The sequence below is a fragment of the Anopheles funestus genome, chromosome 3RL, assembly GCF_943734845.2.
Source record: "Anopheles funestus chromosome 3RL, idAnoFuneDA-416_04, whole genome shotgun sequence".
Classification (NCBI taxonomy): Eukaryota; Metazoa; Arthropoda; class Insecta; order Diptera; family Culicidae; genus Anopheles; species Anopheles funestus.
In genome coordinates this window covers 40,967,988-40,985,330 of record NC_064599.1, presented here as the reverse complement: position 1 = coordinate 40,985,330, position 17,343 = coordinate 40,967,988, and the positions used below count along the sequence as shown (strand labels likewise).

Sequence of the window (17,343 nt, the reverse complement as noted above, 5' to 3'; positions counted from 1 at the left end):
CCAATAATACCATATGTAATGTTTATACACACACACATACTCGTTTTACTTATCGTACGCTTGTTACAGCTTCTTTTCGGGCGGCATCCTGTAGCAGTTGTGTGTCCACTTCGTCGCCAGGTAGCTGCACATACCTTACCACCGAGCCTCGGATAAAACAATTCTTTACCGACAGCATGTGGGGATACTTTTCCGGATCGGTCACGCTGATATCTGTGAGCTTTATGTTCAGGTACTGATCCACCGAATGTAACGTCCCGCAAATGCTACAATGAAAAGCATCACAATCATAAACCATGCTATTGCAACCACTTCATTGCATACGGACAACCGCTGTGGGGAATGCTTATGCTTGCTTACCTAAGATCATTTTTCAATTCGACAACCACGTCCTTCCCTACCAGGGATTTGAAAAAGGAATAGAAAAGCTGCAAAGAACAATGGTAGCGCATTTAGTTTCTTATTCATTCCCCGCTCTAGAGCTGTATTTTACCATTTTAATTAAAGAAAATCAATTCCACAAATCGAAACGCACCAAAGCCAACGCTTTGTTTTGTACTTTTGCCGACACTTTGGCGCAAGTGACAATTCAGCAAAACCGCCCAGGTCCGTCCATCATCCAGCACTTCGAAACGATAAGGTCTTTCCTGTCGTTGTCGAACTTCTACAACAAAATCGGCTTGATTCTTTCGAGGCTGGAATTGGGTAGTATTCTCTCGAAGATGTACCGATGTAAAATAAAAAATTGGAATGAAAAGTATTGCAACTATTTTATTTTCAAGTCTTTTCAATGCTTTTTATCACGAACGTTATTTCGAAATGACAGTAAAACGATATGATGAAGTCGGCATTGTCTGATTGTGTCAATATCGCGCTGATTCATCTTCTTCGATTTTAAACTTATTTTTGTCTGAAAATATGAACGGCATTCACAGAATAATATTGAAATTAGTATTCAACGACTTTGTATCCATTGAATACGTGTATTTGTTGGAAATATTTTTTAGAGATCCGGTTTGGCCAGATCAACTTTTGAAAAGTAGCTTGACGTTTAAGCGCAATTCAACTTGTTTATGTTTCTTGTTATTTAATCCAGTTTTTCCCGGAAACAGTCGATCTGCACCGGATCTACCAATCTTTCCATAACTTTTGCGAACGCTGCAGATTTGTGTGTAATTTATTTTAATCTTCCACAAAAAATAAAAGTTGCCTTTTGTCGATCCAAAACGACACCAATGGCTTTCTAGATGCTGCCAGCGTAAACTGTCAAATTGTACAAAAATGGTCCAGCCTGTGTACATACTGACCTTGCTTCTTCGCATCAGAAATTGACAAATAAAAAAGAAGTCAAGCAGCAAAAAACTCTGAAAAGCAATATGTCAAAGAATAGGATTTTGGTAAACAATCAAAGAAAATTTTAATTTTCTTACTATTTCCCGGCCTAGATGGAAGTGAAAATGCAGCATCGGACACAGGCACACATGTTCCAGATACAGGTAGGTGCTGGCGCTGGCCCCATTTCCGCTGGCCACTCCCGAGGCGGGTCGATGATGGGCTGAGTGGCTCGTAAATTGGGTCTGCAACTCTTCACCAACCACCAAACTAATGCTATGGTTTTTCTCTCTCCCCTACGCTGTGTACATTGCTGCATTACTGCGTTTGGCGCATCCAATGCTCAATATGCATCGACGGAAATGTGTCTTTCCCTCGGAAATGCTTCCACTGACTGTGTGCAATACCACACTCACTGCTGTCATACGTCCTTCCCGCGTAGGTCAAAGCGCTAATCAAGACGCTGAAATGTCTGCAGTCGGACGATAAATACCAAGCGCTGCTGTTTCTTATCTCGGCCATCAAGTTGTACGTCAAGTTCCTGTACAACGATTGCCAGGAACGGCTCTGCAAGCCAGTAATACTCAAAGAGTTAAACAATATCGAAAATGTGATTGTGGTGAACCTGCTAAAATCGCGAAGCGCGCCACCGTCAGGCTCATCGTTGTCGGTAGCCACAGGCCACACGACCGTATCATCGTACGGTGACGACATTGTTGGCAAATCCTGCCTCGACATTGACACCAGCACCAGTGTACGCTGTACGGATGTGTCTCTTGGTAGTGACGGTTTATTGTTGATGCACCCGCACCGAACCCATGGTTCCCCACTCGCGCCGTGGGACCTACGGGGGAAGCTTCTGCGAGGCAATATTTTCGATGGGCTGCCACTAACCGGTAGCGTGGAACTAGGAACGGATTATACCAGCAGAGGTGGCTCGTTACTCAAAACGGGCCAACGGGTGGCGAGTGCGAATCGATGGTTGGGAAATGTGCGAATGAATCGTGCGCTGGTTCGTATGATCGCAAATCACGATTTTAAACTGCTGTTCAACATGTTCGAGCAAAGCATCTTTCCTGCGTGGAAAATTTACAAAAATGAACGAATATTTGTTCGGAAACGACCCGCACTAACGACGGTAACGGTACGCACCTCGCTTCCCGCCATTTGTTACGGTAGCGGATCGTCCCATTCGCCACCCGCAACGTACATCAAGAAGGAAGAGTTCGATTTCGATCCACCGTACTCGATCGCGGACGATCATTGTTTCGAGGAGATCAAGGACGAGGACGACGAGGATCTTTTGCTGATGAAGGAAGACGATTCGATAGACAACTCGAACGAAATCTTTTCGGAGGAGGAATCATCGACGAACAACACCTCGCTAATGCTATCGTCCGACACCAACACGCTAGACACAAACGATTCGAGTATGGTTTCGCACGAGCGCAACAAAGAACAGGTGTACCAGTGCTTACTATGTGATAAAAGGTAGTTCTCTTCAGCGGTTTAACATTCGTTCTAGCTAGTGTATTTATTAACGACAAAACGATTTTTTTCTACCCCACAGCTATAGGAAACGCAAATCTCTTGTCATCCACTTCAGCCACCATCCGGGATTTTGCCCCGATTGTGGCAAGCAGCGAGGCGTAACCTCTGAGGTAAGAGTTTCTCTTTATAATGTTTCCCTTTAATTCCATTCCCTATGCATCTCTTCGTCTTACAGGAAATCGTTGAGCACAATCGAATCTATCACAAAAATCGGCCTCACATATGCGAGCACTGCGGAGAAACCTTCACCCGGAATCAACAGTATCAGATACACGTCCAGGGACATTTTATAAGCAAAGATAGAGTAGCGGAGCAAAATTGTAAAAGTAAGTTCCCGCCGAAAGAATCGCACCCGGTTGTGCATACGAACAAAATTAAAACATTTGCTTCTTTTTTTGCCTGCCTCGTTTCAGAAACACATAAGTACAGCTGTAAAACATGCGGTATCGTTTTTAATAATCAGAAATATCTCGAAAAGCACATCCAGAAAACCAACCACCAGGCGGAAGGTTTGGTGTGCGACATTTGTGGTGCAATATTTTGTAACAGTATCAAACTCAGCCAGCATGTAAGCCGCACTCATCACAACGGTAAGTGTAACGGAGGGCGGAGGTGGATCAGAAGGATTGTTTACAGCACGATCACTTATCATCACCCAACTGTTCCTCCCATTGCAGTGTTTACGCAGAAAGCTACCTTAGAAAGGAGCATGCTCCTGCAGGGAACAAGTGTTACGGATAAAGCCTACACCTGTGAACAGTGTGGTGCCTCATTTCTGTCCCAGCCCTCATTACGGGAACACATCAAAACATCACATTCCGTTCCGGTAAGCATATAAAAGGCACTAAATCCGTTCCCACAGCAAACCGTTATACCGTTCGTATGTGTTTCGCAGGAAAACAAATTCGAGTGCAATATTTGCAACAAACTGTTCGCCGCCAAACGGTCCCTCAAACGCCATAAACTTTGCCATTCGGATGAGCGCGCCTTCCGCTGTACGGTGGAAAATTGCAAGGAATCGTACAAAAATCAATCGCACCTTGCCCGCCACATGAAGACCGCCCATCACATTGATCCACCCTCGAAACGGTTGCAAAAAGCAAAGGCAGCAGCAGCAGCCGCGGCAGCAGCAACCAGTACAGCGATCGTCTCATCCGCTGACCCGAGCTCGACCAGCACGGACTTTATCGGCCACGGTGACGGTGCCACGATGGGTGGTGGATCGTGTGACTCGCTAAAAGGCATCGGCAGCACGTTGAAGAAATCTCTCGGAAGTAGCGAAAAATCGCTCGGCGACAGCAGTACCAACTTTAGCGATAATCTTTCATCGTTTAATTACGAGTTTTCCGACACGACCGCTGGCACATCAACGCCAGCACTTGCTGCGGCAATCGGTACGGGTGGTGACGGAGGTTCGTCCATGATGCTTACCGGTACCGGCTCGTTAACGGGCAATCGTACGTCCGCTTTAACCTGCGCCGTAACCGGTCCGCAAACTGGCGGTGCGTTTAACGATCCCGCCATCAGTTTCGGATCGAATAAGCAGCAGCAGCAACAACAACAACAACAACACCTCGGCACATGGCAGAATCTCGATTTCGCATCATCAGCGACAACGCATCGATCGACAACGCTTCCAGGCGGTGTAAGCAGTATGCAACCTTTGCAGGATCCGCTAGCAACGACGGGTGGTAGCTTTATGGACGGTGGACATCATCACATTCAAAACCATCAGAACATGCAGCAACAGCAGCAACAGCTTCACCACCACCAGGCGCATCATCATGGGCCAGGATCAATCACAAATCAGATGATCAGCTCTGGCAGCAATTTTATGACCACAAGCAATTTACCCGGCAGCACGAGGAGATTCCCTGTAAGTGGTGGTAGCGTTGATTAACCTTACTTCCGTTGTTTTACAGTCGTTCAAACGCCTAATTGTAATAATGTTTTTTTACCAAAAAAAACGTAGCTTCCGGAGAGTAACTTCATGTGCGAACATTGCGATGAAACTAACTTCATCAACGCTCAACAGTACCAGCTGCACGTGCAGGATCATTTTGCTGCCAAGGAGGGTAAAGATCATCCGAGCAAAAGTAAGATAAAATGTAAGCATGTTAAATGCAAAATGGTGTACAAAACAGGGGGTTTGTTCTTATTTCCAGAGCTGCTACGGTTAATCTGCAAAACATGCAATCTGGTGTTCGCCACTGGAGCTCAGCTCGATCGGCACATTCTGAAAACGAACCATCACACGGAGAGCATAGCGTGTGAAATATGTAGTGCAATATTCAACTCCAACCTAAAGGTTTACCAGCACATGTTAAAGTGTCACAAGAATGGTAAGAGTCAGATCACGGGCATTCGAGTATTGTGTCACCGTAAATAATCGATTATTTTGTTGCTCTTTTCTATTTGAACAGATATTTGGTTTGCTTGTGAACAATGCTCAAAGGTTTTCATATTGAAACAGGACTATGATAAGCATCAGCTAGTACATCAGACGGTTACGGATCGGTCGATCATCTGCGAGCACTGCGCTTCGTCCTTCCTCACCCAGGAAGCGCTAAAGGAACATATCAAAATAGCCCATTCGATGGTAGGTGTTGAACTCAATTATTATTTACAGCCGGCCTGTTTTCATTTTCCCTTTTTCTAATTCATAAATTCACCCATCAGGACAAGAAATACAAATGTAACATTTGCAACAAACTGTTCGCTGCCCGTCGATCGCTTAAACGCCATAAACTGTGCCACGAAGAGGAGGCAGCATTCCGGTGTGTGGTCGACGGTTGCAAGGAAGCTTTCCGAACCGCGGCAAACCTGGCAAAGCACAAAAAGATGGCACATCCTACGATACATTCGACCGTTCCTGTATCTGCGGGTAGTTTAATGTCACACGACCCAATCGTGGGTAAGGTCGACGTCGGCCTTGGCATGGCTTCCGGAGTTAAAATGGTACCATCAGGTGCGATGGTGGCGGCAGCAGGCGCATCCAATGCTCCCGCTGGCGCTGGTGTCCCGATGAAAGGAATGGAGAAAACGTTACATCATCAAGATGTACCTGGTGTGACAATGTCACCGGGAGGGCAGTCGAATATAATGGGCCAACTAGGTGCGAATCCAATCATGGCATTAAATTCTGGACCGGGCCTTAAAACGGACGGTAGATCATCCGCTGGCGGTATAATGGTGGTTCCTCCGTCCAGAACGAGTAGCGCAGGTAGTAGTGCCGGCATGGGTGGTATTAATAATGGTAGCACTGGTGCTAATATGCCCTACAACCCTTACGAAGCCGGAGGGATGAACTACAACAGTGTGCTTGGGCCACCACCCGGTGTCGCTACTAGTGGCCCTCACCATCCCCATCATCATCATCATCACCAGCTCCAACAACAGCAGCAGCAACAACAGGCTCAGCATGTGCAACATCATCCACAGGCTCATTCTCATCTGCATGCCCAGTCCCAGTTTGTAGGCATGGGCAATTACTCTTCCCGCAGCGGCGGAGGCAACGAAGCAGTCGGCAATCCGGAACAGCAGTCCGTTTCTATGGCGTATCGCATGGGCGAATCGGCTGTACCCCCAGGAAACAGTGCGACGGCAACAACCTCCGCCAACATCCCGTACGGCTACAGTCAGTTGAATAATGCATTCGATTGGCAAGGTATCGAAATGGGAACCGCGCCTAATGCCGAACCAGGTCTAATCAGTGGATCTGCTGGACAACCGCAAAGTGCACCAACTAATAGCGGGTCCATGAAAAATGCTGCTAGCAATAAATATTACAACGCAATGCACGAAGCTGGAGCGGCTAGTGCATCGGCTGTTGGTGGTCGCAATACCGCAACGGGATTTCTGTCCCCGCAACAATTGCAGCATCAGTCTCCTCTTCACTCACAACACTTACACCATGCGCAACAGTCGCAACTTCAGCAGCAGCAGCAGCAACAACAACATCAGCTTCCACATCACGCGCATCATGCGCAAGTTGGTGGGCTGCAAAACAAACCTGTCCAGGATCAGCACAATACTCATCAACAGCAACAGCAGCAGCATATGATGAATATGAGCAATCAGGACATGCTGGGATATCAGGTAAGTTTCAATTGAGTTAACGTGTGTATTACAAACAATGGCTGATTTTAGCGATTTTTCATACGAGATCCCTGCTTAGTGGTGCAATCCTGCATTGTCTTCCCTTTGTTGCTGTCTAGTAAAAAAAAATATTTTCACTTACTTTTGGATAACGTTTTGCTAAATATCGTCAAACCTCCCAATGCTTCGTATGCATCAGATACGATGGATCAATCTTTTTGGGGAAAACTCAAACGGAAGATCAAACCCAACACATTCAACGACAAAACGAAATGCAATTGGTCACAAATTTGCTAAGGTTCCAGAGTCAGTCGATGTTAGACCAAAAACAGCAAAATTATGTTTTAATAACCATACAAAATCAGTCATTTTTTTACAATGCATACATTGTGTGTTTATTTAAAGCCTCATTAAAACATCAATTACATTTTCTAGGATATGTGGAATGCAAATATGATGAAAATGGACTTCCAAGATGAAGGAAACGGTGGAAACACGGCAAGCACTGGCCCTTACAGCAGCTTAGGAAACATTCTTAACAATTTAGAAATGATGGGTGGAAGCAATAGTAGTTTCGATCAGCAGCAGCAAACCCAGCAACAACAGCAACAGCAAGGCTATGACATGATATCCACTCCACGTACAAGCTCAGAAGCTCATCCACAGTCGAGAGTGCAGTCGGCACAGTCACCCGCATTAACGCCACAGCAAGTACAACATCACCAACACCATCATCAGCAGCAGCAGCAACAACAGCAGCAGCAGCAGCAACATCAACAACAGCAGTTGCATCAGCACCAACAACAAGCACACGCGAAAGGAAGTCACTTCCACAAGCAGCAACATCCATCGCACAGTCACGCTCAAATGCTACCTACAGTTGTAGAACCGGGCCAGATGGTGAACCAGCACCATCACCAGCACCAGCAACAGCACCATCAACAACAGCAACAATATTTTCAGGATCATCAGCAGGTGGCGCAACACTCGCACCACTCCGGTTCCATGGGCCATTCGATGGCAATCCATCATGGGCATAGCCAGTTGCAGCATGGTCATGGACATGCCTCACAGCAAACACCGAGTCCTCATCATCCACACCATCAGCATCACTTACATCAACAGCAACAGCAACAACAATTGCAACAACAGTACAATGCCCATTTACCGCATCATCCACAGATGGTGCAACATCATGCTCACGCACCGGGACCTCCAGGTCAAGTGGCTAGCGGAAGTAGTGGTGGCAATGGTACTGGTGGTCCCACTCATCTGACACATCACAATCCTTCCCATCCTGGTGTTGTGCCCGGCCAACAGCAGCAGCAGCAGCAGCAGCAACAACAACAACAACAACCACAGCCTGGGATAAGCTTTAATCCATCCCAGAACACGAGCGAACACCCCAATGCCAATGCAAATGCTCCCGCCTTGCCCACGGATGTATCAAAAACACCGAACAATCTTCCCTTCGTCGACAGCTTTACCGAGTCGATCGACTATCTGCAGCAGTCCTTTCAATACGTGTAATAACGGCTCGTAATTGAGCCGCGTACTTTTGTCTATTTATTTACGTACGTTTACGTATGTTTGATCATTTAGTCAAATTGTAAACTGTAAACATTCCCATTGTTGCATAATTCTTGCGCGCTCGCGTGTGTGTGTATATATGTGTGTGTGTTGTACCAAGGGCAACCATGTGCATACACTTATGTAGAGCTTTATGTATCGCACATTCGTCACCACGCAATAAGTACGATCGCGATCGTTTCCATCGTATTATCGTCCCCGTTACATGTAGGTGTGCGCAGAGTAACTTCATCATATTTTCTTAATGCCGTATTAACGGGCCTGGTGCAATGGAACAGGTAAATAGGTCCTTTTGTTTTTTGGTAGAGTTGTGTTGGAGGCCCTTCATTTTCATCACTGCAAAACTTGTTTATATTAGTGTACTAAGAAAGCAAAAACAAATTTTAATTGCATATTTTATAATTCAAATCATACACACACACACGTGCAACGTGTATTTCGAATCGGATAAACAGAAGAACACGTGCAACCACACCCGTGGGGACGTTCGCTTTAGCCATCATTGGGGTAGACTATCCAGCATATTGGGTTGTTAATAGTAGCAAGGAAAGCCTCGGGGTAAACGGAGGAAAACTTTATACGGTACTGCAATACGTATAATACATAAAAGGCGAGCTGTACATGTATAAATAGCCGTACATTTTAATTAGGCTAAGTGTGAGGAAGCAAAAACAGAGAGAGAGAGCGGGAGCGGGGGTTTAAATCAAAACGTACCCACAGTCTGCCGTTTCCCCTTGTCGTTAAAAGCAGAAAGGAAAGCATGAACAATATGATTGCGAATAGCTGGACATTAGTAAAGGCGCGTAATTAGGATAGCATAAGATGTTAATAGCAGCCCTCAGGCATGAAGAGAACCCGTTGTGTGGTGAACAGTGCTTGAGTGCATCGAAAAGTAACAAGGAAAAAAAACTTTAAATTTTAACTTAGCAATTACGTACGAACTGTGTACTGTGGGACAAAATGTGTTTGTTTTATGATTTTATTACTCTAGCATATTAGCGTATTGCAATAGAAACCGTCACTTTGTTTTAGGCTAGGACACACACTGTACACAAATGCTAAACCCAGTAGTATATTCGTTTAGTTTTTATGTCTATAGTGTTTTTTTTATGTGAAGCTTAAGCTAGTGACGTTAAGCGTTGTTGTATATAATTTATCCAAACGGTTCGTTCGTGTTTTTTTTTGTTGTCGATACGTATCTCAGTCTTTTTATTCCCTTTTGCGTAGCGCTATTATACCTGCAGGATAATAGTAAAACAAATAGCTGTAGTGTATGCTGTCGTTACGCTCTCTCTCTCTCTCTTATGCAATTCATTTGTAAAGTATGCATTCGTGCATTTAGTTGTCCCTTTTTCCTTTTATTTTGCTATCGGATTCAAACGTGGATCATCATGCAAAAAGCACGATGCTGTATTTAGTAAACGCTTAGCAAGTAAATAGTACCGAATGGATGCAATACGGAACGACAAAACAGCAACAACAACAAAAACTACACAATAAGCAAATTGATAGTAGCGGAACTCTATAGCGTTTTTAAGCATGTAAATTGTATATCCTGTAAAGCATCTTTAAGCAAAACACACTCACCCACACACACCTGGTATGCAGACCTACAAACACTAGAAAGAATGGTTTTCGTACGTCCGTTCCGACACACGACACATGATCTCTGCTAACAACACAAGTAAGCAAACACTACAATTTGGTAACTCTGTACCAATAGCATAGAATTGTATGTTTAGTAACGAAACGTTCTATCATCCACAAAAGCAAAACCACAACAACAAAAATTGATGATTGATGCTTTAAACGGGCTTTTTCTGAGCCGTTTCGTGCAGCATAAATGTATAAAAAGTGAACGGATTGTACACAAGATGCAAAAGCTAACGTTACAACACATTAGAAACCACACTAACCCGAAGGAGAAGATAACAGTTGACACATGGTACACCAAACAAAAAAGTACTTCTTCCGTAGCGGAATGTATCGACAGCAGGAATCATGTTTTGCGATGACAAAAAACAAATAGACGAAAGGAAAACAATCGAAGAAGGAAAAAGAAAACACCACAAAACTTGTAAATTGAACCTGATCAACACAGCAGAGAACTATTGTAAATGCAAGCGACAGTAAACCAACAAGAGAACTCATTTCATTTTAAACTCAAACTGAAAGACGTACTCGACACTTACAGTAAACATTTAAAATATGAAGCGAACATATTAAAAGCTCGCGTGTGAATTCTGGCACTTGCCTTCCCTCCCTTTCCCCGCAAAAAAGGACAGCGAAACGAACTCTCATACTCTCCCAATACTCTTCGTTCGTTCAGAATGCACAGCAACTATTTTATCAAAATGAAAAGTAAGAGAAGCGAACGACGATGCATAACGCATCTATCTCAGCTCATCAAAACATACAATAAATAGAATATATATATATATTAACAAGATATTACGGAGAAACACAACTGTTGGGTAGACAAACAAAACAAATCGTTTGCTTAATTGCCCGTCTCACCCCTTAGGGCGAAAGGTGAAAGTGAATTAACGGAAACAGACATTAATTATACAAACCACCGGAGCCGGAGCACCGGAAGTGAACGGGGAAGCATTGGTAGAACGAATGTTCGATTACACTCTCACAAACACAGATACACGCAAATACACTTATAGATAACACTACGCTAAGAACGCAGAAGCATTATGCGGAAAAGGAGTATATGAAACGACACAAATTAAAATAACTATTAATCTATTATATACACGATTATTATTGATTATTATTATCATTATTATTGTAACATTACAACAACTATTATTGCAAATAAATGCTAAACCAGAAACAATAATTGTGAAGAAAACAAAACACTGTGAAGAAGAATCCAAATCGTGTTTGTCTTTTCTTTGTCTCAAGGTTGCTGCCGAAATGAAGATTTGGTCTAAATGGCTTAGCTATTTACTTGCTTATCAGGCGCCTCCATCACATAGCAAACTTGATCTGCTGCAGGTGTGTCCTTTTGTGCTGCTCGTTCGTTTCTTTCTCTCGCCTGGTGGTGAAATACTTTACTACCGGGGTGTTAGTTCGGTGTCATTCTAATGACATGACTCAACCAGCGAGGCATGGTGAATCAGTTTATCGATGGTGAGTTAATCGTACGACTCACATAGTTTTTCATTTCCAATAGTTCTCCAACTTGCTCGATTCATAGTCGACGATTGAGGAAGTCAAGTTTTGTTCCTCATGTTGCGCTACGCCATTGATTCGTACCTATAAAGCATTTTTTTCATTGTATTTTCCACCTTATAGACAATTGTTTCCACACAAAGCCAAATAAAGAAGTCATCTTACATGCCGTGCAATGGCCGATCGCGAGGATACCAATAAAGACGATCCAATTCGCGTACTTGTGGAGTATGATACATATATGTACATATGTATATTGAACTTTCTTCGTATACAAAATCGTATCAAACCATGGTATCGCGGGTTCGAATTGCACGACTGTAGTAAAGAGTTCAAAATTTCAAGCGTACCGATGTTTCTTACTACTATTATTAGTAGGTTATTATATTTATTATAATCCTAATCGCTACGTAGTGAGAACATTCTCAATATAATGGATTTCCACCCTGAGAGATTGCCAACGCCTGCCTTGACCTTTTGCAAAGTCCGATATTTACCGACTTTTTTTATTTCATTATTAATGCCGCGTCGACATGACTCCTTAGCCCTGTCTCTGATGCAATGTACTAAGGTGTTCCAGTTAATTACTTACTGGTTTTGTATCCACTCCGATGCCGAGTTTGGCCGACCCATATCCACTTTCGTTCCAGAGTTTCTGTTGCGGTTGGCATTTCGTAGCACTTCAGTTGTGGGTCGACCAAGCAAGGGTTTCATACCGAAAACATTTTTTGGTGAACACCTTGTGATATCAAAACACAGAAAATGAAGAAAAACTGAAGCTATTTTCGATTTTTTTGTTTCAGTCATTCCAGCTTCCATACATCCCAAAGGGTTACACAGCATTAAGATTACCGGTTTGTCAGAACACTGGGAAATGACTGTCGCTCGCTTTATTTAAACTCTTCCATCTACATGTGTCTCCCTAATACGCATTCGTGCCGCCCTCGGATCTTCTTCGTGGTAGGATGTTCTTTTTTGCAACTTATGCACTGTATTTCTATCATTCGTACGGCTGTTCTTTAATCGGCGATGGCTAAAACGATACTGTAGTCTGCACACTTATTGATGGCATGCGCTGTTCCAAACCAGTGCTTTATCTCTTTCTATTTGCTCCTTGTTCCATTACGCCAAGATATTTCGTCACCGTGTTTTTGCATTTTTGAAGGCCTTCACTATAACTGCCTCAATTCACCGTCACTCGCTCTCTCTTCTTAGAAGGGATTTGTAAACAAAAAACGATTCAATGCTCCGGGAACTATACGGAACTCAGCACCTTTTAGGCGGAGAAGGTGGACATGAAGCTGGTGACGATAGATTTCAGCTTAGCGTCGGCATCGTCCGAGATCTTGCCCTCCGAGGCAATCTGTTGCAGCAGCGCCTTTTCGTTCGTCTTGACGTGCGCCAGGAATTCCCTCTCGAACTTGGTGATCTTGCCCGGGTCCATCTTGTCCAGGTAGCCACGGACACCGCAGTAGATGACGGCGACCTGCTCTTCGATGGCCATCGGCACATACTGACCCTGCTTCAGCAGCTCAGTCAGACGCACACCACGGTTCAGCAGCTGCTGGGTGGCGGCATCCAAATCCGAACCGAACTGGGCGAAGGCAGCCACCTCACGGTACTGGGCAAGCTCCAGCTTCATCGAACCGGCGACCTGCTTCATGGCCTTGGTCTGAGCAGCGGAACCGACACGCGATACAGACAGACCGACGTTAATGGCCGGTCGGATACCCTTGTAGAACAACTCAGTCTCCAAGAAGATCTGTCCGTCAGTGATCGAGATGACGTTGGTTGGAATGTAAGCGGACACATCACCAGCCTGCGTTTCAATGACGGGCAGGGCAGTGAGCGAACCGCCTCCGAGTGTCGGGCTCATCTTAGCCGCACGCTCCAGCAGACGCGAATGCAGATAGAACACATCACCCGGGTAGGCCTCACGACCTGGCGGACGACGCAGCAGCAGCGACATCTGACGGTAGGCGACGGCCTGCTTCGACAAATCGTCGTAGATGATCAGAGCGTGCTTGCCGTTGTCACGGAAATATTCACCCATAGCGCAGCCAGAGTATGGTGCCAGATACTGCAGTGGAGCAGCATCCGAAGCAGTGGCGGACACGATGATGGTGTAGTTCATCGCACCGGCATCAGTCAGACGCTTCACAATCTGGGCGACGGTGGAACGCTTCTGACCGATGGCGACGTAGATACAGTACAGTTTCTTTGACTCATCCTGTCCATCGTTGAAGCGCTTCTGGTTGATGATGGTATCGATGGCCAGAGCGGTCTTGCTGTAAGGGAGCACATACAATAGAGCGATGTAAATAAATCCACACTTTCTATTCCTCTTCTTCCTAAAAGTCTTACCCAGTCTGACGATCACCAATGATCAGCTCACGCTGACCACGACCAATGGGGACAAGCGAGTCGACGGCCTTAATACCGGTCTGCATAGGTTCGCGTACAGACACACGGGGGATGATACCCGGGGCCTTAATGCCGACACGGAAGCGCTGATTCGTCTTGATTTCACCCTTTCCATCAATGGCGTTACCGAGGGCATCGACAACGCGGCCCAGGATTTCATCGCCGACTGGCACATCTACGATAGCACCGGTACGCTTGACAATGTCGCCTTCCTTGATCAGCTTGTCGTTACCGAACACGACCACACCGACGTTATCCGGCTCCAAGTTAAGGGCCATACCCTGAAACAAACAAAGTACCAACGGTTAATGTTGCAATATCGTTAGCGGACAGCATACAACTGTTAGCAAAGCCCACCTTAAGACCGGAAGAGAATTCCACCATCTCATCAGCCTGAATGTTCTTCAGACCGTACACACGGGCAATACCGTCACCGATGCTGAGCACACGGCCAGTTTCCTCCAGATCAGCCTTCGGGGCCGATCCGAGGATGCGCTCCTCGAGGATGGCAGAGATCTCGGCGCCACGGTTGGCAGTGGAGACGTGGAAGTTGCGAGCGGCAACCGAAACGGCCGGAACGGCAATCTTGGCAACCTGGGAAGGAAAAACCACCGGCAAAACAAAAGGTATTACATAACGTAGAAACCGAGAAAAGTTATGGTTTTGGGAGTTTCTGCTTATGTTAGTCCATTAAGAAAAAGGAATTGTTGGCAGCAATTCAGTATTCATTGTCATCGAAAACACAATCTCCATTTACTTTTCCATGCGTTGAGGCGGGCTAGATTTTTTCATGCGCTGTCAATTCACGTCCGCCATCATGGAATCTTCTTGTGGGCGATAACTACAATACATTCACCATTCACAACTTGCAAATTTCGTTTTTCCGTTTTGCCGTATATTTTTTGGCATTATGAAGTTCAGGGCAGCATTACAATCAACACTTTTCCAACTGTTCACTGTTTTTTTCCTGTTCTCTCGTACAAAATTGCAACGAGGTTACATAACGTGGAGCCGTCACACCGGGGGACGAAGAATACTTGGGCGACCGGCACTGTGAAAATCTGTCCGATTGCATAACATGCTGGCAGATGGAATCAGGCTTACTTCGCACGCAAACTAGCTTTTTTCACTGACACAGGCACTTGCTTTCCGGCGAAAATTTCAGCCGTATCCCTTTAACGATTATGTCACCATTTTTCATCCGACCGTCGGAATCGATAAGGCAGACACCGTACACGCGAAACATGGAGGAAGTGCTGTCGCCGGGGTGCTGTGACGAAATTTTTGAAGTCAATTTAGCTCACCTGGGTAGCGGTTCTGGGCAGGCTGCGAGCCACGGAGGCCGCCAGACGGGCAGAAATCATCGACATCGTTTTTGTTTGCGGCTGCTGCTGGATTTAGAGTACTGCTGAACTAACGCCTAAAGTTCCACGGTCGTCGTTGGGTAATGGGTTCCTACAACTTCTTCGCACGAACTGCGCGACTTCCTTCGTGAAAATGGAGGTCGTTTTCTTTTTCTTTTTTCCGACAGATCGTTCTTTTCGGCACCCAACCGACAGAGCAAGCGATATACGACGAGTTGAAATGTCATTTGCTCTACGGCTCACACACACATATACATTTCAAGCGTTTAATCTATGTAGGCTGTTTGGTGCGCTAACGCAACTACAGTTTTGATGTTAGAATACGTTGGTTGTTCGGTTCCCACAGAAATGGTCCAGAAACTATTACATTTATTTAGTTTTTTTCTAGCCATTTGTGTAGTTGTTGCGTTTTATCAACAATTCCTGAAACAGTAGCTATTCAGATAATGGAGAAAATAAGTGCTAAATAGTCACAAGTGTGCAGAAATCATTCCGATGCGTCGGCATCGGCAAAAGTGAGATGCACTGCATTCAAAAGATGTAATATTCTTCAGGATCAAAAACGAATTCATCCAGGAATGACCAGTGTGGTGGACGAAAATGGATACCTTCCCGAAATATATTCGCAAACCCGAAACAAATCACGGATAACATTCATTAACGATGGTAGAAAGTGCTTGCGTATCAGAAACGGTGGTGTGTGCGTTCACAGAAAAAAACTACAACGTCAGTACGACACGAAACAGTATTTATTTTTTTCTATGGGTTCAAGAGATACGGTTTAAAAGACAGAAGGATAGAAAAATAAATATGTTTTTACATTGTTTACCGTGTAACAAAAGTGTATACAATTATTCATTATTTAATACATATCTAACATTGGCAACTAAAAACACAATCGTTGCACAATGTTTGCCATTTCGAGATTCAGGTTCGGTTATATTTATCGAACCCGAAATTAGTTTCAAATTCCTGCATTGAATTCAACGTTCATTCATCTTTTGAAATAATGTTGCAGCAGGCGTGCTTCTTCTTGTGTTGTGCGGTGCTCTTGCTTTGGAATATACAAACTGTTCATTTTCGTCACCCCTCTCTATGAAGCAGCGTATTCAAATTAATAAATGCATTAGAACCGACATGTGGGGCCTTTGATCAAATCCAATATGAAACACAAGATAGGAATATATAGAAAAAGTTTTAGTTAGAGTTAAAAATAACATAACAGGCGTAGGTGAAGGAGAATGAGGAAGCAGAGTGAGGAGCGTGAGAGTGAGCATAAGGGGTGGGTTGGGGATGAGTATATTTTTTTCTCATTTCGTCAAGTTTTGAACTCGACACTATAAACGTACAATATTCGTCGAAAAAGTACTTCCCTTCGACGTCGAAACGACGTCGTTTCGACGTCGGTTGCTAAGCGTTTTAAGCGTTTTTTGTCGGTTGGGCAGAGATGATGTGACGATGTTTAAATTGCAATGTTCACTTCTTTACCGGTGGGCTGGTGGTGTGCCGTACAGTTGGGGATTTTTTTATCCGTATCGCCTTTTGTGTTTCGTTTCTCATTTTGGACATCATTGAATAAAAATGAAATTATCAAAAAGTTAATCTTTATACCTACACATTAAGCATGCTGCTAGTTTTTTTTTTTCAAACAATATTATTTTCTTGAACAAATCATCCGATTTCCTACCATCCTAAAAAAATATTTTTATTTTTATTCCAACCTTTCCTTTCTCCTTCTGCATGCAAAAAATAGACGAAAGAAACAATTAACGAAATTAAATGGAACATAAAACAGACATAA

The 17,343-nt window shown here is 44.4% G+C and overlaps 3 protein-coding genes across 3 annotated transcripts; 1 reads left to right on the top strand and 2 right to left on the bottom strand.

Moving 5' to 3' along the window:
- Positions 1-16: 16 nt before the first annotated feature.
- LOC125768955 (U6 snRNA-associated Sm-like protein LSm2) lies at positions 17-633 on the bottom strand. Its single transcript, XM_049437297.1, has 3 exons — positions 494-633; positions 361-428; positions 17-266 (listed from the first exon to the last, which is right to left on the bottom strand). Exons 1-3 carry the CDS (start codon positions 494-496, stop codon positions 50-52), a joined length of 288 nt encoding a protein of 95 aa, XP_049293254.1. The 5' UTR covers positions 497-633; the 3' UTR covers positions 17-49.
- A 532-nt stretch (positions 634-1,165) lies between these two features.
- Positions 1,166-11,451, top strand: LOC125768810 (uncharacterized). Its single transcript, XM_049436959.1, has 12 exons — positions 1,166-1,496; positions 1,775-2,823; positions 2,903-2,993; positions 3,059-3,209; positions 3,297-3,473; positions 3,561-3,709; positions 3,779-4,759; positions 4,856-4,979; positions 5,049-5,225; positions 5,307-5,482; positions 5,563-6,981; positions 7,417-11,451. The coding sequence occupies exons 1-12, from the start codon at positions 1,446-1,448 to the stop codon at positions 8,509-8,511; spliced, it is 5,640 nt and encodes a 1,879-aa protein (XP_049292916.1). The 5' UTR covers positions 1,166-1,445; the 3' UTR covers positions 8,512-11,451.
- A 1,085-nt stretch (positions 11,452-12,536) lies between these two features.
- Positions 12,537-15,683, bottom strand: LOC125768858 (ATP synthase subunit alpha, mitochondrial). Its single transcript, XM_049437110.1, has 4 exons — positions 15,483-15,683; positions 14,536-14,772; positions 14,119-14,459; positions 12,537-14,042 (listed from the first exon to the last, which is right to left on the bottom strand). The coding sequence occupies exons 1-4, from the start codon at positions 15,546-15,548 to the stop codon at positions 13,031-13,033; spliced, it is 1,656 nt and encodes a 551-aa protein (XP_049293067.1). The 5' UTR covers positions 15,549-15,683; the 3' UTR covers positions 12,537-13,030.
- Positions 15,684-17,343: the final 1,660 nt, after the last annotated feature.